The sequence below is a fragment of the Ammospiza nelsoni genome, chromosome 3, assembly GCF_027579445.1.
Source record: "Ammospiza nelsoni isolate bAmmNel1 chromosome 3, bAmmNel1.pri, whole genome shotgun sequence".
NCBI lineage: Eukaryota > Metazoa > Chordata > Aves > Passeriformes > Passerellidae > Ammospiza > Ammospiza nelsoni.
Window position 1 is genome coordinate 54148686 of NC_080635.1, and position 24056 is coordinate 54172741.

The 24056-nt window shown below is 40.1% G+C and overlaps 1 protein-coding gene across 1 annotated transcript; it reads left to right on the top strand.

Annotated features, from left to right (window-relative positions):
- Nucleotides 1–2169: 2169 nt before the first annotated feature.
- On the top strand, nucleotides 2170–22067 carry TMEM242 (transmembrane protein 242). The gene is made up of 4 exons (XM_059469035.1): nucleotides 2170–2368; nucleotides 4118–4218; nucleotides 8169–8306; nucleotides 20883–22067. The coding sequence occupies exons 1-4, from the start codon at nucleotides 2233–2235 to the stop codon at nucleotides 20979–20981; spliced, it is 474 nt and encodes a 157-aa protein (XP_059325018.1). The 5' UTR covers nucleotides 2170–2232; the 3' UTR covers nucleotides 20982–22067.
- Nucleotides 22068–24056: the final 1989 nt, after the last annotated feature.

Genomic DNA, 24056 nt, shown 5'->3' on the forward strand with positions numbered 1-24056 from the left:
ATCAACTAGCTTTTTTGCCTCTGAATACCTAAATTGCAAGCTTGGTGCTCAAGTGGATCTCACTGTTAGTGGAGGTGGCCAGGTACCACTGTGCAGCCCTGCACTGGAGAGGAAGGAGAGCAGCAGACACACAGGCCGGGACTGAAATATCTCACAGCATTACATTAACAAGTTTGTACGCTCGGCTTCTATTTCTTGATAGAGCTGTTTATTGGCAGCAATGCCACGTGTTTGCAAGGGTTATAAAAATCTCTTAGGGAATATATTTATGCTAAATTGTTTCTGGTTTTATTTTAAAATTTGTTTTCTTCCTTGTGGTCTTGCTTACCCTCCACACTCCTCCCTCGCCAATACTGTACAAAAATATGAACTCCCATAGGAGAGGCACCACGTTACCAATTTTTTGTTAAAACCCAGGGGTTATTATGAAATTCCTAACCATAACGTCAGAATCACAAGTGGAGATTTACACATCCTTTGAAGTGGAACACATTGGCTCCCTCTCACTGTCTGCTTTTGGTTTACAAAGATTTTTTGCAATAAAAAGAAAAAAAAAAAGCATTATATTCAATTATACAACAAGAAGAGATTAATACTGTAACCTAAATGAACACAATTCTGCTGAGTATCTCTTGGATTTTTTAAAGCAAGTAAAATTTACAACACTAAGAATTTTAAGTTATTCAGAGTGGATTTTATGGTCTTTATGCTCTACTTTCAGTCTCTCTGAATGATTAATAGAGACAGATCTGATCTGACTCTCTTAAATATAGACTCTTGGCATTGTTCAAACAAGGATTAAATAACACTATTATACTTTTCTCTTCTCTTTCTTCCTGGTTCTGGAAAACTGGAAAAATTGGAAAAAAAGATTGATGTGATTTCAAAGAACTATTGACTGTCTTGATTGATGTGAACTCAAAAAATTATTCTGAGAAGACAATACAGGATTGTTATCATAAAAGACACAAAATAATACAAAAGACACAATAACCTAATTCTCTCACACTTCAAGGATTCCTCTATCAGGTGCAGTGATGATCTTGACACCAATTACAATCAAAATGACATGCATGCTCCTGTTTTAGTTTTATGCATTCTAATTAATTTAAATACATTATATAAAAAGTAATTTCTTCTTTTCACATTGTCACACTGCAGTTTTTCTAAGACGTCCCTCTCTAAGCTTTTCCAGGATATTTTGTAATTATTTGTGGCAAAGTCCAATTCTATTCCAAAGCACACAGAGGATTTTGGGGTATTTTTTTTTCATGGGAAAAAGAAGCAGGAATAATCTGCTTGCTGTCCAGATTAGAAAAAAAAATAAGTTAGTGATGGGCTCTCTGTGTAAAATATTGCTTAATTTACACAGCACACTATTAGGAAACAGCTTTGGGTTGGTATTTAGAAGTATCATGAACAGGAAGTTTCCCAAAATACTCATTTTTTGCCTAGCAACCCAGTGCCTATAATTAGACCCTTAGATACATGCTATAAATTATGTTAAAAGATACAAAGAAGGAAGATACAAAGCTGGGGAAGAAACGCTTGGTTTGGATTTATTTACACTCATTGTTTGCTGTTGAAGTACTGATTGTTATAACTAAAAATTCACTTTACCTGTTCATACTGAATCTTAAGTTAGTACACTGTTTGATAAAGTGATAAAATTAGGTAGCGCATCAATTTATATTCGTCAGCAGCTAAGAATTAGAGTGGTGCAGAGATGAAAAAACTCCGATTGTATGTTCTCATTGTGTAAAAAACTATTTACATAATTTGAAAGAATGACAATTCGGAATGAAGATATCTACTTTAAAGGAACACCGTTCGTCAAGATACAGCTTACTAAATTAAGAACGGAATTAATAACGTCTCCCAGTTTTATTTCGTAAAGTCCACTACGCGATCTGTCCCAAGAACATAAAAAAACCCGCAAAACCAAACCCCTTATGAGCCTGGTACAAAAGCCTTAAAGATTTAAAAGAGCCTTGGATAACTTTTCCCGATTTTCCCTGCGCGCGGTTTGGGCTCTCGGGATGCTGAACACGCCCCAGGGCGGAGGCCCCTCCTAAGGGGCGGCAGCTCCGCCCGCGCTGCTGCTGGGTCCCGCCGGGCTGCGCGGCCGCGGAGGGAAGGAGGAGGAGGGAAGGCGGCTGCGTGTCCCAGCCCAGCTCCCTTTCCTTCCGGGTTGCAGCCTCCTCCTCCTCCTCCTCCTGCCTGCCCTGAGCCATGGGGGCGGCTGCCGCCGGGGCCGCCCATGACGGGGTTGTGGCCGCGGCGCCGCCAGACCCTGGGCGCGGGCTGTCCCTGCCCCGGGGGGCTGGGAGCTCTGCGGCATCCCAGGACAAGCTCTTCTTAATCAAAGGTGCAGACAGCCTTCCTCTCCTTTCCTCTCCTCCTCCTCCCCCTGCACGGCTCAAGGACGAGCAGCAGCGTGTGCGGCACGCTGAGACCGTCCCCAGCCGTGCTCCCCTTGCCGTAGCCCCAGGTCTTGTCCCTCTTTCCCGCCCCTGGGGAGTAAGCCAGACGTTTGGGAATGGCCTCGCCGCGGCTTGTGGACACAGCGAGGAAGCCCCTGCGGCGTCGGCCGCCTTTCCCCTCGCCCTTGGCAGCGGCGGCGCCGGTCACCCTTCACCCTTCAGCGGGACGGCACAGGACGGGCGCCCAGCGCAGCCGCCTCCTGCCCGGGAGGGAGCTCAGCCCTGAGGGGTCTGCGCCCCGCGCTGCCGGGCCCGAGGCGGCAGGAGCCCTCGGGAAGAGGCGGCTCCTGCGGGCTCCCGGCAGCGCTGCGGATTCCCCAAGGGAAGGAGCCGGTGTCCCGAGCCTGTGGAACCGCGGACAGGGCATAGCCAGTCTCCGCAGCCGCACACAGCTGCAGGGCGCACGGCGGGCTGGCGGCGCTGTGCGGCTTCACGTTTATATTATATTGTAATTTTTCTCCCTAACTCCGGCTGCTGCCGGTGTCTGCTCTGTCTCCCCGCGCCCCCCGGCGGAGCGGAGGCCCAGGCTCAGGCGGCCCCGTCCCAGCGCTGCCGCCGGGACATCCCGGGCAGACCCTTCCAGAGGATGGACCTACCGCCGCCAATTACTGTGTCTGAAATTGGGGAAATGTTGGTTACCTGACCTGGAAATGTAGAACTTAGTGGACTGCATAATTTGGCCAAGGTGCGAAGTCTTTGTGCTCTCGAGCAGAGGAGGCACCTTACAGATTTCACTGACAAGAGTACAGGAAACTTCCTCATCACAGTAATCAGATCAATAACTTTTTAAAAAGTGAGAGCTAATCTAACTGTATTTTTGCTTATTTCCTATTCAGACCATTTTAAAATTACCTAACTGGTGTTAGGAAAGGGGAAACAGGATGGGTATCAATACCTGCAAAGGAAGAACATGTAATGCCCCTGAAATTTTTAAATTTTAATATGAATAAAGTTGATTTCTACAGTGCAGTATTAACAAGCCTTTTTCTTGAGAGTGGGCAGGTGTGGCTCCATGTGCCTTTGGTGCAAGAGCTAGAAAGGATCAAGGTACCTCAAGTGACTTTTGAAACTGAAAGAACTGAACAGCAAGGGATGCTTTCATTCTTGGGATACCTTTTGCTAGTGTAATTTTCTTTCTTTTTTAATGAAAATAATTCAGTTATTTAATTTTTTAAAAGAAAATTAAATAGAGTATTAAAACATAAAGCTGAAGAACAAGTGTTGCTTATGTAATGGTTTTTAGAGGGATGGATGGTGGCCATTTGAAACCAATTACATTTCCCATTTAGGGAAGGGTGAGGCATCACCATAGAACAAGATGTTAGTAGGCTGGTTATGGCATGAGGGGAATCTCAAAGTACTGCAAAAAAAGCATCCTGGGATTTGAATTTTTGTGTGTGGCTTGAAAATACATACACATGACATTATTTTCAAAATTCCTTGTTTCATAGAACTAATTCTTTGTCTTGCTATTTTGTCATACTGACTTAGCATAAAAAATGTAGACTACTGGGCCTTTCCCTTCAGCATGGCTAACAAATCTTAAACTTTCTGCGTTTTTTTTTTTCTAAACAGGTTGTTTGGTTTTTTTTCTTCAAAGTATTGATTTTTATTTCTTCAACTTTTCTTGGCAGGTGGAATTTTTCTAGGTACTGTTGCTACAGCAGGAATGATAGCAGGTTTTGGCACTACACTTGCAATGACAAAAAAGAAGAACCCAGACTGGTTCAGTAAGGTTTGTTCTTTTAAGCTTTTAAGATCTTTTTAGTTTCCCAGTAGTGATAATGCAGGAAATAAGAATGCATTGAATGCTCTATAGACATGCTGATATACGTGGAACTTGGCAAAGTTGATGATAAGAGCACTAGATTTAATTGAATTCAGTACAGGTGTAGGATTAATTTAAAAGTCTATTCAGAGTAGGCCCTGCTAAATACTTCAGTACTTGAGATTAGCTGAAATACATAATGCTTACACTGTTTGCTGGAATCATACTTCTGGTTAGTGAAATACAGATACTGATCTCTCTTCATTCTGTGATGTGAGCACGCTTTAGACATGAGCCTGCATCACCTCAGGGATCCAGTTCACCATGCAGTCTCAGAGTGCTGCAGTGAGTCTGGAAGCAAGGTGACTGCAGTAAGGGTGGGAATGAGGAGGTAGAAGGTCTGTAAGCTGTGGAATATGTAAGTGGGATCATTTAGTCAAAACAAAGGTCTCCACTCCCATCTCGCTGTATAAGGGGAAGGATGAGAACAAGTACTATGGGACTGTGAGATCTTATGATCTCAAAATGAGTCTGAGCTCAGGCAATTTCTAACTGGATCCACTTGTGCATTCTGAAGAAAAGAACTGCCAAGCAGAGCTAGCAATTACACTGTGCTGTTGTATTAATTTGAAACACAGCATGTTTAATTGAAGGATGCTTTTTTCCTCACTAATGCTTTGTTATTTCCAAAAGCATAAAAATAGGCCCTTAAAATTGATCAGGCTCATCTCCACCAAGCTCTTAAAATGCAACATGTATTATGGGTGTTCTTAGGGAATCTCCCTTTCTGGTCAAAGAGCATGAGATCCTTCATTTGCTTTCCTACTTTGCTCTGTAGGCTGCTGTGTCGTGACTCATTCATTGCCTTTACAGAAACAATAAACATGAGTTTCTTTTTTGAAATAGACAAATGAGAAAGCTCCACAAGAAGTTATTTCACAAGCTGTGGAAATACATTGCAATAGGGAAATTGTCTCCTTTTTTGCCATCCTTTTTTCTAACTTCCTTTCTCTTGAGCACTGCATTTTTTCCAGCTTTCATATATTCCTGGGTGTCTGAACTGTCCTGTTATCAGTGTGAAATTTATCAAGAGTGACATTGCATTGACATCTGAGAATATATATGCTAGAAATGTCATCAAGTGATATATATCATTTTGATCTTAGCTGCTATTTGTGCAAAAGAATTACAACAGTTTGCTAGAAAAATCTGTGATATCCTGGGCTTCTTGACTTAAGTACTCCAGAGTGTAGAAAGGTACTTTTTTGTTAAGGTATTTGTCAGTGAGCAGTTTTAAAAAGGAAAGACTAGACTTTGAGAGTAGCTTAACTCGCTGTAGAGGTTCCCCGAGGTACCAATGAAGTTTTGCCTTAGCATTCTTACTTAAATTTATAGTTACTTACTGCAAGTAACTTTTAATAATGCATCATGCATAATAACTACAAAATATTTCACCCTTTTTAGATCAATGCCTAAATATGATTTTTATCCATATTAAGGTGAGGCCATAGTTTGACAGGTACTTTAAGCCAGCATCAACCAGCACTGGTGTTAAAGGAATTAATTCTACCAGCCCTCAGTTTCTGGCATTTTATTCCTGTTCTAGTGAAGACATCAATACATATGCCATTGGGATGGTGATATGATCCTGGTTAGTTGATGGGGTTTTTTTCTTAAACTTAAATGTTCAGCTGCAGCATCCTCCTTTTGAGAAGTGTCCAGTTTTAGCAGCATTTATCCAGGTGTTTAATTTCACAATGGATTAGGTCACACAAAAGAGTGAACACACTGAATACAATCAACCAAAACACTTGAACACACTTTATTTTAGGCACTGCTTCCTTTTAGACATGCTCTGCACACAAAGGGGCAGTTACACAATCAAGGCCTGTCTGAATAAAAAAGCAATGATTTTTTTCCTTCTCCCACTTCCTGTTTATATGTTCCAGAGGAAAACAAAACAACAGCAACCAACAAAATGAAAAAAGCAGCATATATTTGGAAAACAAATCTGTTCATTCTGCCCTGTTTTTTTTCTGGCCTGTTTTTGGAAAGACTCAATATTGTTTAAAAGCTCATTTTTTAAATTAAAGAATGTTTTCTTAAAAAATACATAAGAGTAGTGATGAGAAAAGAATTTGAACACAGAATAACAGGTTAGTGAATAAAATTAAATTCTCTTAGGTTTTTTTTGTTGGTGTCATCTTTTTGTTCCATGCTACCATTGTCCTTTGAAAATTTTTAGCATTTCATTAATCAACTTTCTTGTTGCTCTGAACATTGTATCTGATAATCCTTTAACCAGCTGTCCTGTTTACAGAAACCCTTACCTGTGTACTTAAGTGCCCTGAGGAATCAGCCTGTGACTGAACCCTGTTTGACTGCAGTCAATAAAACCAGATCAGTTGTTTCCATTTACCACTATTTTTCTGGGACAATCAAGCATTTAAATAGTAGTTGGTTGGGTTTTTTTGCCAGCAGTTTTCACAGATAATGACTCCTATTTAAAGATTCTGTGTAGAGGATATTTTTGTCCATTCATTTCCCATCTTACAAATAGGACCATTTTTTCTCAGTGTTGTTATATATGGTTAGACTATGGAAGCAGGAAAAATGTCAAAAATAATCAGCATTTCAATACTCAGAGCAGTCTCTACTGAAAGAGTTATAACAGTTCATTATCTGTGGTACGGAGATAATAGAACCTGATATTACAGCGTGACTAGAGATCTCTGCTTTTTGTGTGTGTTTGCTTACAAAGCATTGTTTTTGTTAACAGCTTCCACTTTGGGATGTCCAAATTAGAAAAAATAAGGGTGAAGATCCGTTTTTCTTGTGCCTTTTCCAAGTGCATGTTTGTCCTTGGGTAGCTGTGCCTACAGCTGAATCCCAAGGGGGAGTGTCAATGCTGAGGACTGTCTAAGGATCATTTTAACATTTCAATAAATACAAAGCCAAGAGGAGAAAAACTACTGGTGCTATTTGACTGACCATAGTGGTAGACATTAAGTATGTTTAATTGTATCAGAGAAGAAAGAGGAGCATTTAAAAAGAAGTCAAAAATTTAAACCAAGAATACAAAATATTCCCCCTCCCCCTTTTTTGTGATGAGAAAAAAAGAAGTTATTTGGCATGTTTTGGAGAAAGGTATTTTGATCCTTCCAAAAGTTAATTTTGCTTTTCAGTATTTTATATTATAAATGAAATAATTTTTTGTGATTTTTATGTGTGCAATCTCATTTATGTTGCCCCTGAGCTTGGTTTTCTTTTCTCAAAGATACCCAGTTAAGTAGAACTGTTGAGTTGTGTAAGGACCATAAATGCCAATCTTTAACAATTACCATCTGAAATCTCTGTTTACATGTGAACAACTGAACAGTGATCCTTCAGAGGGGAAAAAAAGTTGTAGCCCTCTTAAATTAGTCCCTGGGTCACTGCAATACCCTTTCTGTATGCAGATGAGAACTGCTCATGTTCTTGTAGGTTCCAGAAGTGCAGATAAAGACCTATAGGCCATCAGGTGCCCCCATGAAAAAGTACCAAAATCAATGCCATGCAGTGATTATGTTCAGATGCCACTGGCATAAAGGCTTGTGACTGGTTTAGATTCATTTTTCTATTTTGACTGGTGAGATAACTGAGTGTTGGATTCTTGTGCCCATGGAACAACTGACTCTGGGCAATGAAAGTCATCCCCAGGTGGCATGGGCAACTGTGAAATCTGTCCTGGTGGGAAGGCACTTCATCCAGCCCCTTTCTTGGCTCTTGAGGTGTGCTGGCAGCCATAAAATTTCCTGTGGCCACACTAGTGCAACTGTCAGGTCAGGAAAAAATCTAAATCACCAACTTTCTTAGTTTTTAATGTTTTTTTCCAATTATTGTTCACTTTGTCATGAACTTTTTATCTTTGGTTCTAGGGGATTACTGCCACAGCAGCACTACCAGAGAGTGGTTCCTCACTGGCCTTACGAGCCTTGGGGTGGGGCTCACTCTATGCATGGTGTGGAGTTGGATTGCTGAGTTTTGCCATCTGGAAGGCTCTGGGCGTGCACAGTGTGAGTAGCAAGCGTGATCCCCCCAACTCTATGTTTTTCCTTGGGTAATGCATCTTGGGATGGCATCTCTATACTACCTCAGCCTAAGAATTGCACCTTCATTCACCACCTGTAGAATGACTAACCAGAATGTGTGCAAACAGGGAGGGTGTTCTTATATCTGCAAAAAATGGCATGCTGTGGGAGGAGACAGTTATGTCCTGCTTCATGTTTATTTGCACAGATGTTTCAGATACCTCTCAGAAGAGCCAGTGTTCTAATTTAGAGGCTAAAATAGTAGCTGCTAACTTTGCTTATCGAACTGAAGGCTATCCCCCTGAATCCTATTTTTAAAGCAATGCATTTATTTGTCCAAGTTCTATTTTTTGCATCAGGACACAGAGGATGTAAGAAAAACTGAAAGGAAGCCAGCTTGCTTTCTAGAAGCAGCAAGGGACAGAAGTTTGAGTATCCTGTGCATTAGGATGGTGGTCCTTGACATGTCACATCAAGGCAAAGAAGCTCAGGAAGCATTTGTACATCCCAGGATACCACCTACAGCAATCTTCAGTAAATTGATTATGTTCCAGTATTTCACAATGTTGAGGGTGAACACTGAAGTTCATGTGAGCATTTTTGTTTGCCCCTAGTAATGAGCCGTGATTTAGAGTCCCCTGCAGCTATAAGTTTGGGAGAGCTGTTTGCCTCCTCTTTAGGACTAGGAATGAATTCTTTTAATTTATATGGTAATTATTTATATATTCAGCAAAGCATATATAAAGGAGAAAGATGGTACTACTATTGTTTCTCAGTATTAAATTGTGAAGGATAGTAAAATTCTGATTGTAGGCAGTGGAGGTGTTTGATTTAGCAAACAAGAAGTATGCTTCATTTGCATGTGGGAGTACCTCTGCTCCAGCACTCTCACAAATCCTTTGCCAGCTCAGTCCCTGTGACTCTGTAGGTGGGATCTTGGTGAATAAAGGACTTGACTTTCACTTGCAAGATTTGAAGGGGAGTTCCAAGTAGGACTGAATTGTTAAGTGTTTAATGTCTTGAGTCATCTGAAAGAGTAAAGTACGAGAAGCCTCAGTGGAAAATGGGATGTGATGGGTTGGCAGACGCCACACCAAAAGGAGTAGCAGAGCCAGCAGATCTTGGTGCAGGACTGGCGTGGCCAGGGAGGCCGTGGGGCTGTTCCCGTCCTGGCCAGGCCTCAGCACACCGGGGCAGGCCTGCCTGGGCCGGAGAAGGAACAGAGCTGGGCACTGAGCTTGGAGCAGCACAGTGCAGGGTGTGCTCGGTGCTTTTTGTGCTTTGAGCGCTGCCCACGGCGCTGGCCCCGCCGGGAAGGCAGTGGGGATATGCAGTCGGTGTCCCTGGGCGGCCCTGATCCTTGTGCCGCAGCCGGGAATGCCTGGTGAGCGGCCCGGCCCGGCCCGGCAGAGCCTCTCCCGCACGCCTGGAGGGCACGACTGAGCCAGGCGGGCGCTGCTGCCGCCCAGTCCCGCTTGGGTTCTGCGGTTCGCGTTCCTGCTCTTTGGGGTTCGCGTTCCTGCTCTTTGGGGTTCGCGTTCCTGCCTCCTGGGATTCGCGTTCCTGCCCCCTGGGCTTTGCGTTCCTGCCCTCTGGGCTTTATGTTCCTGCCGCGTTCCCGGCGGCTCTCCAGGGGCCGGGCGCGGCCGAGGCGCCGCCGCTGCCCCGCAGCGACACGCGGTGGCGCGGGCCGGAAGTGCAGCGGCCGCGCCGCGGGCCCGGCCCATCCCTGATCCCGGGACTGCGGCTGTGTCCCGCGGCCAGCCGGGCTTTAGGGAAGCCGTGCCGCGCTGCCCGGCCGTGCCGACCCCAGCACAGCGGCCTCACTGGCCATCGCTGCCAAAATGCTTCTCATGGCGGGATACATGTTTCCCGTGAGCGTGAATTATTGATGGGACAGTGAGTCATTGATAAAGTATGTGTTATCCTGAGCTTTGTGCCTGTTTAAATTATCTTCTCATCACTTCCAAAATCAGAGATGAAAGAGCAAAGTGGAGCGGTGGTTTCTTGATGCGTTGTAATTAATCTGTGTTAGTGGCGCGATTGCTCAGCAGTTTTGTGTTGTGGAAGGAAACTGAAACCACAGTTCAGGATGTCTCATCCTCACACCTTCTGAGACAGCCGGTGTTTGCCTTAGAAACAAGTTGTTGTTAAGATTCCTTTCAGGCATTGAGATGATACACCAGATTTGGTGATTCTAGATTTTTATTTAATCTTTGTGGTTCATTAGTTCTTAAAACAGTGCTGTGACAATGCCTGCTTCCGGCTCTTAAATAGCTTTATTGTTAAAGGTGGTTCCCTATGGCTTTACAGTCTGCTGCTTTTATGCCAGCATAACCCAGGGGTTGAGAGTAAGTGGCTGATCTTTATGTCTTGGTAAGGAATAGAAAAGATTTTACTCTGTCTCAGGTTAGGTTGTTAACGTTCTCTGATTGCAGTTACCACTGCTGTAATCTGGTGACAGGTTGCTAAGTAATAAATGCCACTAAATTCCACTCAACTCCTTTTCTGAAATGAAGAAGTGATGGTTCAATGAGGACTTAGCTGCATAATGATTTAAGTTATTTTTTTAAGTAGCATAAAAGAAATCTTTCGTTAGAACCTAGGAGATGGTGCTTAAATGCTTTTACATTGTAATTCTTGGAGAAAATAATCAGGTGTCAGTGATAATCAGACTTTTTAAACTTGCTTCCTGCAGTCACTCGAGAAAATATTTAAATTTGTACCACCTTTGATTATCTCTGAGCATAAAAACTCTTTCTATATTAATGAGTATTATTGACCAGCAGCACCAGGGCAGTGAAACATTAGCAGGCTGAGGACCTGATATCTACCACCATTCCAGGAATTTTCAAACTTTGGACTGACACTGGCCTTGCCCCATGGCTTGAATGCCTGTTGGCAGCTGGACTGTGTTATGTGCACTGCTAGAATGCTTCTTCAGATTTGTGTCACCCTGAGGAGCTGCAGGTCATGCATTTTGAGACTGTGCAGTAATTACACAGACTCGTGCCCAGGGAGCATGGACAGCTGGGAGATTGACTTCCAAAGAGCTCTCCTGATCTGAATCTGGGGCTCATCCAGATGTGCCTGCAGCCTTCCTCTCTGAGGCACCTGTGCTGTGTTAAACACAAGCTTTAAATAAGTCTGGCTTGAAATAAAATGGCACCATTATTTTCAACAGGTTTATTTGCTATTTAACAACTTCCACATCGTGGTATTATCTTCCATGGCATTACCTTGCTGGTTTTGAGCTTGCAATGTCCAAACCATATGGGTGACCACTCCTGGTGCAGTGGGATGACTGTTTGCTGATGCAAACCACAGAACTATTAAAAGAAATTTTGTAGAAAAGGTTGGATTTGACCAATTTATGATTTCTGATTTATTTTAAAATTAGTAGATGAAACATCTTATTTCAAAATTCTGCATAATAGCTGTTCAATGAAATTTAAAATTTTCAGTTAAAGAATAAATGGCATTTTACTCAGTAAAATTTTTTTAAAGTAAAATATTCAAAATATCTTAAACCCGCTGTTGTTACAGTTGAACTAAACAAATATTTTCATTGAAGTTTCCAAAAATTAAACTTTTAAAATTTTATTTGCCTATTCTGCTAGTGTTATGATCCACCACATCTTTTTGTTACTGGGAAAAATTTTAGTGTCATAGAATCACAGAATAACTAGGGTTGGAAGGGACCACTGGAGATCATGTAGTCCAATCCCTCTGCCAAGGCAGGGTCACCTACAGCAGGTGACAATTTTCTAGACCTTTTCTAGAACTTTTTAGAAGTTAACTTTGGAGTTGTAAACCTTTCTTTTAAATTAAACTCACAGCTACAGAGTACTCGGCAGATACTAAAACATACCTACTAATGTTTGATGTTCTTTTTTCTTTTTTTTTTTTTTTAAGCTGCCAGCAATTATGAACCTTCTTTTAAAAGCAGAACAATGCCCTAAGCCTTTGTTGAGTGAAGTGTACAACAATTAACAAACAAGATAAATCATGCTTTAAAAGCCCTCTTGTTCTTTATGTCCTCAATAAATTAGCTTTCATTTCCTCAAAAATAAAAGCATTCTCTGTCCCATAGGAAAAGGGCTGGGATGATTCATATGTAGGTTTGTGAGATTCTGATTGTTGCTGTTCTGTGGAAGGCTGGAAAAATATAAGAATTTAATAGCAATAGCAATTTGTGACTAATATACTTAGAAAATATTAGTTTATCACTTTTATGGTGTCTCCTAATGAAATATCCTGTTTTTCATTGATCTTAACCTTTTAAATATTAAGAGTCTAAAACAATTGCATGGCCATAAAGAGACATCTAAAACAATTAAAAGCAATGTAGAGAATATATCCTTGTTGTGGCTTTGATGGAAAGAACATTTCCTAAGTGAACTGCTTTTCTCCATTAAAAATCTAACCTCTGAATCACCATTTTGAGCATAAAAATAAAATCCCCCTGCTTATGTTGAGTGATGTTTGTTATAATTTTGTGAAACTATAGTCATAGGCACAGTATAAATACAAAGGAGTATTGGCATTATGGATGGATTAATGTAAAACAGAAGATGAGAGCATGGAGACATAGTCTTCATATATGGCATCTGTTAATTGTACTAAGATTTATAAATCCCAGTGTGGGCATATTGCAGTGGCTGAAATTTTTACTCTATTTCATAAATGAGTAAATGTTGTTATAAAACCACCATATCTCCTAAAAATTAGAGTAATCCTAGAGTAATTTCTAAATATTTTAAGTTTTTAATTATTGTTGTATTTAATCCTCACAAATATATTATTGATGAAGTTTCTCTTTCTTGTCGTGCTTGTGTCTGATAGCATAATAGAAACTTACTTTTCCTTGATATTTCATGATCATGTATTTCTATATGAGTCAAATCTGCCATTTTTTAATGCACTTTTATTTCCTCAATGCTAATTTAAACTCAAGCTCTTAGAAAGAAGATGGAGTACTAGGACAAGTTAGCACTTCCTCCTCCTGTTTGTATTCCATTTTTCTCTGCTGCTTATATTGCCTAATTGGTTTGGAAAGGACTGGTCTCCACACCTATGTACTGCTAATACTTTATTCAAGAAGGAAAAAAAACAAATGAAACCAGTGAACTTCACTGTTTACTTGATAAGGCAGAATGCTTATTCAGGGATTAAGATCATAATTTTTGTACTGGAAAGCTACAGTCTGCTTTATGAATAGGGCCAGCTGTAAGAGAGTATTTCAAAAAGGGGAAGGCTGTGGCTGCAGCTGTCTGGAGGGGTTTCACTGTTGTGTCCCGGGAGTGACTCGCAGCTGTGGCTGCCACCAGCCCCTTGGGGAGCCTGAGGTCTGAAATGCCTCTGTGCCACCCTCTGTGTGTGAGAGGGTTGGTCCCTGTCTTGGCCTCGAGTAGCTGAGAACTGAGCAGGTACAGGTAGAAGATGAATCCAGGCTTCTCTGACAGCTGTGAGTTACTTGTGCTACATCTTGTTCCATGGCATCATCCTGTGTGCTAAGTGTGACCACGGCTGTGGGCTGAGCACCCTGCTTGCTGTCCCTGCCTGCCTCTGGGTGCCACTCTGCCTCTGACAGCTTCCTGCAGGGAATTCAGCCCCCATCGAGGCAACAAAGTTGAAACCTCACTGAGGACTTCAGGATTTTTGCTGGTCCTTTCCCCTGCCTTGAATTTGCAAATAAGCATCAAAAACCAAGAAAGAATAATTAATCAATCAAATTATATATACCATCTTGTGGATGATGTATATAATCTCACTTGTGGATGGTTTATAATTATAATAGAATTCCTGGACATATCAAGGGAAAAAAATTACTCAGGTTGCTCAACAGATTATCCGTATTTTTGAATTTAATTCAGAAATCCAGATTACAGCACAGAAGTGTTTATAGGGTTGGGGCACTCATCCTGAGATTTTGGGTCCATCAATCAGCTAGCTTTATAACTCTGGATATTTAACTACTTTAAATTTAAAATTATTTCAAGACTAATGTTTCAAATTGCCCAGGGTGGCTAAGGGGCAATGACTAATAACTAATGACTAATAATGTGGATGTCCTTTCCAGGCACCCAGAGTTGAAAGTAAGATTCTGCAGAAGTAAATGGCACAATCTACAGTTATAGCCACACTCCATTTTTCTGCATGGCACAAAAGCCTTTACTTTAAAATCCCATTTACTACAAAAATTTAAGTTCATCACATTTATTTCAGAAATATCAACATGGGAATGTATAAAAGTGAAAAGAACACTCCTGTATTTCTGGACCTAAGGAAATTCCTTCTTTTTTTTTTTCAGAATCCAGTTTACAAAGTTGCTGTCTCTGTGAATAAAAAAATTGAATGTAATTAGCTAACTGTGTCCTTTTTTTTTTTTAATACTTAAATTCAAAATAATCTAGCCTTAACCCAGAACAGTTTTACTTTCTTTAGGCTTTTTTACTGGAATAGCATCTTATTCCCACTTCGGGATCTAAGTCACATTTGCACCGAAATGAAACCAAAGTGAGGCTAGTAAAACATGTTTGTGATGGAGATCAGCTCTCTTCCCATTTATGAATGAGCAACATGTCTTCTGCACTTGTGGAAAAGTAATGTGAGGAAAGTACTTCATGTGTTTTATCTCTTCATGTGACCCAATAATTGGAAAAGAGGCAGCCTGACCCCTGTGACTTGACAGTTCTCTGTAGTTCACCAGTAATTCAAGACAGAATATGGAGTAGCTGTGGGAGGCTACTACACACTGAAAATTGTTTGGGAATTGTGGCAGCTCTGCTCTCAACAATGATGGTCCTCTCCCCCTCTCCCTGTAAAGTTCATTTAGGTTCTTTTCGTGTTGTTTTTCTTTTAAAAAGCACTGAATATGTTTTACCCACTTACAAAGGATTTATAGAGATAAATTTGTGGGAGAATGTGTGTGTTTGTTTGTTTGTTTAATTTTGGGCACTGTAAATAGCTCTGTGATTTCACAGAGGGTGCTCAGCACTGCACAAAGTTAGGCACGTGTGTAAGCTTCCATGAGATGGGGCCAGTATGAACTCCTAACTTCTCTGGATGGGTTAGCACAATTCTGCTGCTGCTTTTCTCTGAGTAGGCCTGAAATGCTGGAATTAGCAAATAGGTGCTGAACAGGGTACCATGAGAGTACATAGAAGATCTTAGGTTTTTTACTGCCAGGATCAACACTCTCAGGGCCATTTTCATAGACTTGTAGTTCTGCATGATCCAGACATTCATGATGCCTTTTCCAGCGAAGTGCAAGGTGTAAGAATGTGAACCAGAGCTCTATTTTCCATGTTATTCCAGAGCTGGCACAGAGTGACCCTCAGTGAGTGCCCCATTTTACACTGAGAGAAGGACAATCACCTTGAGCCACCAGGCTGGCTGCTCTGCTCCTCCAGTCCTGCAAGGGCTGAGCACTTGTCATTTTCTACAAATAACTTGCTATTTCTGTCTGTGGCCCTTGGTAATCATTTGCTAACAAGGGCAACCGCAATCATTTTAAGATTTGGGAAAAGGTGGCAAGAGCAATCCTCACTGATGCTTTTAAATCCAGGACGGCGTGTCTCATCTTCATGCCTTGTGAAATGGATGGTGGCTGAGGAGAGCTGAGGGCATGAATGTGCTGCATTCTGCTGCCACTTGAAATTCCAGTTCAGGGCATCTAACCTCATTTCTCTTGGAAGCTAATGTAAGCACTTCCTACTAAAATAGGAAACTAATAATTCCTGGAATCTGCGTTGGCCTATTATGAATGTCAGACGTTAAAGAGAACATTTCTTCCTAAAACTTTCATTCTAGGAATCAAATAGACTCTCTTAGCTCCTCTTCCATTCATTTTAATATGAGCGGCCATGTAAGTGCTCTCAGTAATAGTGCTATCCCAATTTTTGTGTGACATTCTGTCAACGATGTACATTAAAAAGAGATTATTAAATGGAAGATGCTTTTAGGTCCCCATATTTTTGCCATCTGAGGCAGGATCATTAGGTTAAGATAAGAAAATAACAGTGATCTGTAGCTATTACAGATTATTTAATGCAGTAAGGTAGATGATACCCTTTTAGAAAGGAGCCTGACAGAGGAAGAACAGTTACTGTAATTTATTTGGCGAGAAAAAACAGCGTAAAGCTCTGTAATATCTGTGACAAAAAAATAAAATTCACTTGAGTGAAATTCACTTCAGAGAGTTGCCTGCAGGAATGGAGCATGCTGGAATATTAAGAAATGTGTTACAAATTGTTCATGTACCTGTAGGTTCAGGAGCAGCAGTTGAGAGTGGCCTATGGTACTGAAGGCAGCAGGAAGAGGTAAAGCACATTCAGCTTTTAGTGCTTGGTTTACTGCACTATTAATTGAAGACATTATCACAGTTGAACTGAGTACCCCGGTGCCAGTGTGGCTGGCAATAATAAAGAGGCAGCCATTGCAGTGAGTTATGCAAAACATTCCAGTGCTTATGTAGCACATTAGCTCTTGCAATTAAATTAAAGCCTTTTGATTTGACACCACTGACGTGAGTATTGTGGAATCTGGAGGAAATATAGGAGATTTCCTGAAAGGGAGGAGAGAGGAGAAGAGACCTCTTGTGTTGCATGTTTGCTGAAAGGAAAAGGCAGGACAAGACAGAGATTCCTAATTGCAGCATTTCCCTCATCAAGAAGTGTGTTTGTCCCAGGAGTTAAAGCAAGTAAAGGCAAGGTCCTAATTCTCACACCTCAAGTGTTCAGTATTAATAGAACATAAAGCTGATTAATCATCTTCACAAGAAGCTCACCACACTGCCAGAGGACTGGGCACTGGTGAGCCCAGTTTGTTGAAGGACTAAATTGAATGCTTAGTGGACAAATTTTACTTTCAGTGCAAGGATGCTTTGAAGTTGCAATTGGCCTAGTGTGACAGTGTCAACTAAATGCAAGCAAGAACAACCTGGAAGCCAATGTGAGGTACTCTGGAGGCCAAATTTAGTCTCAATTATAAAAATATATTTAATGGAGTTTGATCAGTCAAGGCCCAGAAGACTGAATTCCTTGTCTCTGAAAGAATCAGAATCATTAAGACTGGAAAAGACCTCTAAGATCATAAAGTTTGTCCATTAAGAAGTTACAACCTAAAATGGGGTATTAGAATGGTTGGTAAGTAGGCACACATTGTCAGTGGGAGAGAAGGGACAGGAACTTAGGGATGTGATTTTCATGGTTATATATGTGGATATCCACCAGTTCTGTGACATCAGAGAATAGTTCTCTTTGAAAGCTTTCTCCATGGTTTAAGGTAAGTGAGTTTTAGGGGAGTGCTGAGTTCAGGGGAAGACAGTGACTGGGATTTGGAAGTGCCTTTGGGAGAGCACTAAGCGCAAGTTTGGAAATGAAGGAAGAAACTCAGAAGCTGATGTTATTGGTGGAAGAGGAAGGAAAGGAGAAGCTACCTTTGAGGTCCAGATCAAAGCTCTAATGAAACCTTGGACTGCACTTTCTGGCTGGGATAAGAGGGGGGAAATAGGAGTCTGTGACTGGAATTAAATAAGTTCCTTAATGTCTTACTAGTGAGAACTTAAAAACTGTTGTGGAGAAAGATAATCGGTTGCATTATCTTTTAAGAGCTATGAAAATGAAAACTTCTAGTAAGAGTTAGTAGCTGTGACATTTGTACCAGGAAGAAATTGGCCCCGTTTTAGACATGCTGTGAAGTCAGGTGTTAATGAGGCCCAGGCCAGTCAGTGCAGATAATGTCCTTCCCGAAGAGCCGACAGCCTCAAGTGTTACCCTGAGAATACAGTGCACACTTGTGATCAGCTTGGCATTGTGATTTATTGAAATAGATCGATGTCCAGGAATCACAAAGGAGGAAAAGCTGTGGAAAAACATAAACACAGTCCAAGTTGTGAATGGCAATGAAAATCTGTTTTTGTGCAGTGTGCTTGTGGAAAAGGGCAGGTGGGAGAGGGAGTGGCAAATGAGACACTGAGTCTGGCATCACTTTCAAAGTGGTTTTACAAATAAGCATCAAAGTCTGAGAAGACAAGGCTGAGGAAATTTCTGAGAGTCTTAAAAGCAAAATAAAGACATTGAATATTTCAGATCTGATCCATGTGTTAAGGAAAGATTGCTTTTCCAGGAAATTAGTTGCTTTTACCTGCAGAACATAAATTAATGTTTTGAGGGGACAGAAATCTATCTAATATTCTTAAATCTGCAGCTGCTAACAGTGTTTCAGTGCTGTCTAAATAAGCAGTTTTTTCTTTTAGAACCAAGTTGTAGTGTTTTATTTCCCAGACAAGACTGCTTTTTGCATTCAAGAGTTAGGGTTTGGCTTGTTAATAATTATGAGGTGGTTGTCAGAGTGGAATCACTGCAGATTTATGAGTTGCTCCACCCATCATCTTCTTTTTGGAGGCTTTATACAATTACTTTTAGTTTCCCTTTGATTTTGTGCATCTTCAGTGTGGTAACAGAGGTGTCTTCTAGAGCTCATGACTGCATCATTTAAATTGATCACTAAGAGAAATTTAAGTCTGAGTTTAGAAGCAGCCAGAAAATCCACACTGCAACAGATCATTGTCTGGTGCTGAATATTTTATTTTGGTTATATCAACAGAGCTACAGCATTTTACCTCAGTTTGTTATTTGACCATTCCTGTGTTCCAAACACCCAGATAATACTTAGAGTGATATGAAAGAATAGAAGAGTTGAATCACTCTTTAGGAAGAAAAAAATGTTAAGTAAATTGAATGTTTTCCACCCATCAGCAAACTGGAATAACTTAATTACATAGGACTGGAAAAAAACAGCTAAGCCAAAGCCCCTAAAACATTTCCTACTGTAAATACTTGTATTGAATTGGCAGCAATTGTTTAATGTAATTTGGGCTGTTCCTCTACGTCAGCTCTGATACTGGTGTTTATTATTCTTGGAAACATTAGCTGTCTATGAGAGCTTCTCAGTTTTAAATGAGAAGCAAAAATGTTAGTTTAGGAATAATTGTGGATGATGGCCAAGATTTTTAAAAACCAAGAAGGAATAATTAATCAAAACAACTATCTGATCAGAATGAAATACAAAATAGAGAGTGAATTAGTTTTACTTAGGAACAAAATCAGGAAAAAGCAAAAAGGATAATTTGGCTCTGAATTTTCCTCCTACTTTATATAACATATATTTTTATTTGATTGGCAGTACCCAGGCATTATTACACAAAAACTAGGGCTCTGAAATGCTTTCATCCATCATAGTTAGCTACTGTCTTACTAAAGGACTGGTAATTTATTTGTGAATGGTTTCATTCTTTGTATCAGCTTTAATTTAAATAATTGTATTCCAGTAGCATGTCTGCAAAGAAGTACCAATTCTTTGTCAGAATTATTCATACACAGAAGGACTTGCAGAGAAAACAACCCAGAGGTATTTGTATAAATACTGATGACCTATAACACACAAAACGTAGGCATATGAGAGCGGATGCCTGTGTGGCTGTTTGGAATATCTAGATTTCCTGGAACCTCTCTGTGGGACATACTGCCTGAGACTGCATTTGCTCTTCAAGAGGTCATTGCATCCAGTGCTTGAATACCACATCCTGTCTTCTCTGTGTGAATGTCATACATTCTGTCATAGAGCTTCCTAAAAATAGCAGTCCAAAACTTCCCCTTGTACATCCTGCTGTTTGTGTAACAGGATTTTCACTGTTCTGGTTTTCCATGTCTATCCTTTAAAGATATATTATATATAAAAATACATGTAAAAGTCCTGGAAGAAAGAAGCTCACTAAGTCTAAAAAGAAGTGATTTTTATTTAAATGAATGTTTGGTTCTGGCATTCCAGGACTATTGAATCACGTATTGGTGATAAAGTTCTTAGCATAAATATTAATTATAAATATAATATATCTATTTTTATCTATATCTGTATAATATGGAAATACTTCCTCTTCCCCGGCATTTTAATAGCAGTGAAAGAAAAGCTTTGTCCCATATATTGTTATGAATCTTGTTTTCTTTCCTGCTGTTCTATACACGTGGATGAGACTGTTTTGTCACCTTTATCCACTGTTTTGTCACCTTTATGGTGGGATAAACCTAAGCTGTCAGAGCTGAACAGCATTTTTCTTTAGCCCTTGTTTTAAAATCCTTGAACAGACTACTGGACCTTTTATCCATTACAAGTGTAGAAAAAGGAACTGCAGTCAAAATAGGAGCACATTCCATGGAGGTAATTTTCCTCCAAACAAAAATATTTTAAGTGTGTGTGTGTGTGTGTGTGTGTGTGTATTAATTCATGTAACAGCAGTGGATCATTCAGGCAAGCACTCCAAATGAGGCACCCCTGTGTGGTGCATTAGAAGGGGTGATTGCGGTGGGTCCCTTAATGCTTTTTTTCACTTTGTTAATTGAACTAACATAATCAGGGGAAAAGTCCTAGTTTTCTATTATTTTAAAAGCTTTTTACTTATTCTTTACCTCACACACATTGCTTTGTGAGGTTCATGGGGCTACTTTATTTGTTCCTTAGTAGCAGTTAACTGATTTTATTTTTAAATCTCTTCTACAGATGAAAGAATTCCAAAGTAAGATGCAGTCAATCTTTCCAGCAATTCCTAAAAATAGTGAGTCCAGTGTTGAATGGGAAGACTTACTTAAATCCAAGTGAAAGATTCAGAGCCATTTGGAGATGGCTCTTCCAGCAAGAACAGGAGTGGAAGTAGCAGAAGCGTCCCCTCTGGAAAAACAGACTCAGACTGAGCAAGTTACTGACTGAGTGCACGGAACCTGGGAATGCCAGTTGACATCCAGGAGGAAGAGATTTCAAACCAAACCAGTTTATACTGTACTTTTCAGCATGTTTGGTATAGTTGATTCATGAGAAAATGAACCCTCCAAGATAAGTTGGATTCATCTGGAAAAAAAGACTTTTTCAAAGACTAAGAGAATAAACTAATCTTGATTAGTAAATATATGAATATAATCCCAGTAAACTCCTGTCCCATCCTGCATTTCAAGAAGAATTTTATGAAATTTCCCTAGGAAACATGAACACTACTTTCAGTGACTTGTCCTATTAGGAATATAACCATCAAGTCAATCATAACAGATCTCTTGCTGAGCCTGAGGGTAAAGCATATAGTACACTCTTCAAAAATAAAGGACATATTTGAATTTTCAACAGAGAAAGTATCTAAATCATTTTTATATGTCTGAAGAGTAAGCTTAAAACCCAATATGCAAGTCATGACCTCTAAGCTCCTCTGCAGGAGAATCTCTACAAAGTTCATGGTTTTCTCATGTTAACTTTTTAAAATTAGATCCCACAATAACGAATCTGATCGTGTGTATAAAAGTCTCAACTATATTTGTATAACAATTGAAATGGTAAGTGAAAAAGGTATAAAACAGTGAGGCACCCAGTCAGTCCTACACAAATGTTTTCAGCCAAGTATATGGGCAGGAATAATTTTGTGTGTCCCAGTCATTTCTGTGGCTCTTCTACCAGGAGAAGCAATGTGACATTTTCCACACTGCAGCAACCTCATGAAGCGTGGGTGTAAACTAGAACGAGTAATGTCTTACTCAAATGTTGTACTTGCAGAAATGAAGATATGTAAAACTGCAGAAATAAAAAAAAAAAAAAGTGCTATCAGTGAACTGTCCTTTGTTGCTCAGTTACCAGATTTTCTTATTAATTGCACGAAGTCCAGTTAGTCAGTTGTCAGATTTAATAAAGTCTTTTTGAAACTTGTCTTTTGTGATTTAAGTCTTTATATTCCTGAGAAAGAATGTAAAAAAGCTTTAAATGTCAGATGAATAATAGAGAAGTATGGCTTTCCTATAAAACATGACACTAAAATAATACCTTTAACCAATTAAAGTGTAATAGTTGATGTCTTTTCCAGAGCTTGATGCTTGTAATTCAATATTAAATATATTGTGGTGAATATTGCCATCATACACACATGAAAAATGGTACTATTTTTGTATTTTTGTTAGTTTCATGTGAGCGGTGAGCCCTGTTTTGCCTACATTTAAGCATATTAGTGCTGACTTTACCAAGTTTAACAAGCAGCTGTCTCATTATAGCTGGTCAGGTACTGAAGTGGACTAAATAAATGCAAATCGCATGATGTCCTTAGGATTACTTCTGGTTTCTAAGGTGGGATTTGGGTCATCTTTATCTGGGTTAAATAGCTCACCTAAATCAGTCATTCAAAGTGCCTCACATGTTCAGTGGAGAAATGGCTTGCTCTGTCCTGAAGTGAATGGCTGTGCCTGGAATTGTGCAAAGCGTGGGATCTGTGCTGGCTGCCTCTGGAGAGGGCTGTCCTACCCTTGCCTGCCCCCATCAGCACAGTGACTGCACGTGGACACAGTTCAGGAGAAACTCAGAAGGAAAATGAGTGGTCTTCTAGACTGTAGAGCTCTGAGGGTTAGGCAGGTGTGAGTCTTGGCACAAGAGAGCTGTTCCTTCTGGAAATGGTTAGCCATTGGATTAGTGTAAATGTATTATTAAAAAAAATTAATCCATGTGACAGATCAGATGAATTAAATCTGGGGCCACCCAGTAACAAGGACATACTAGATGATGCTCTCCAAAAAATGCTAACAGTGAAATACACAGACAAATCTTTAATACAGAATCACACTTACAGGGCAAGTACAGAGTGATGACATAAATCCATGTTGAAGTATAAGGCTGAACATTAAACACGTTTCAAAGAGAGAGGAATTCATAGCTCATTGTATTCCAAACTTCATTCTGTGCTTTTGGCTGGAAATGGATTTTCTCTAGATAAGGGTTTGTGTAGAAGAGTACAAGCATAAATCAAGTCTCAGTTGATGTGAAAAACATGGGAGATCTTGGATATTTGTTACTGCACTGTGCAGTTCTCCTCACTCAGTGAACATTCTGCTGCTTTTGTGATGGCTCATTTTTTCTTTCTATGAAACTAATTGTCAAAGAGTTACTGGAAACCCCAACAACAGGTTGAGCAAATAGAGGGAAAAGTACTTAGTATACCAATAGCTGCAAGATACCATAGTGTATGTAGTTATTGAAACTGAGCAAATAAAAGTAGGCAAAAAAACCAAACCAACAGACATTAGAAAATAGACATTTTTTAAAAACCTAACAATTTTCAAAAGTTAAATACTAGAAGTAGATACTGGTGCAAAAAAAGCTACTGGGTCAGTGACCCCCTAGTTACTTTCTTTTATGTAAAAATGGCTTACTCTCCTTCTCTTTTGAGGAAGTGTAAGGACTAAACAGAAGTTTATTTTCATCATCAGTTTTTCCTGTGCAAAAAGTTACACTGAAGTAAGCTAATGTTTGCAACACTCATACTCAGAGTGGATAATGTAGAATAGCCACAGTGAGTTCAAATTGTTTCAAGTTACTTTTCAGCTGGTCTCTGTTTCATTTCCACTGTTTTTTCTCAACTTTCTGGTTGCATTTAGTTATAGAAATAATTTAGGGCATGTATGTTCTTAAAATTAGCCTGTAGGCTAATGCTTAATAATCCATGAGCTCCATCCATACTCCTGTGTTGCTTAGAAGCAAAAAGAAAAATAGGAAAACAAATGGTGATGAGAAAAGATCAGGAGCCTGCCCATCTCTGCCGTGCTCGTGATTACAGAGGGAGCTCCCACAGTACCATCAGCCCCAAAGTCACCAACAGTGTATTTGCTCTAGAAGGCAGCAAATTAAAACAAACTGGGAATGTTTGTTTAAATT

Excerpts from the sequence above, each read along its gene's own strand:
- TMEM242 (XM_059469035.1), top strand. The coding sequence starts at position 2,233 with ATGGGGGCGGCTGCCGCCGGGGCCGCCCATGACGGGGTTGTGGCCGCG. Across the intron at positions 4,219-8,168 it reads ACCCAGACTGGTTCAGTAAG|GGGATTACTGCCACAGCAGC; the intron begins GTTTGTTCTTTT and ends CTTTGGTTCTAG. Across the intron at positions 8,307-20,882 it reads AGGCTCTGGGCGTGCACAGT|ATGAAAGAATTCCAAAGTAA; the intron begins GTGAGTAGCAAG and ends TCTCTTCTACAG.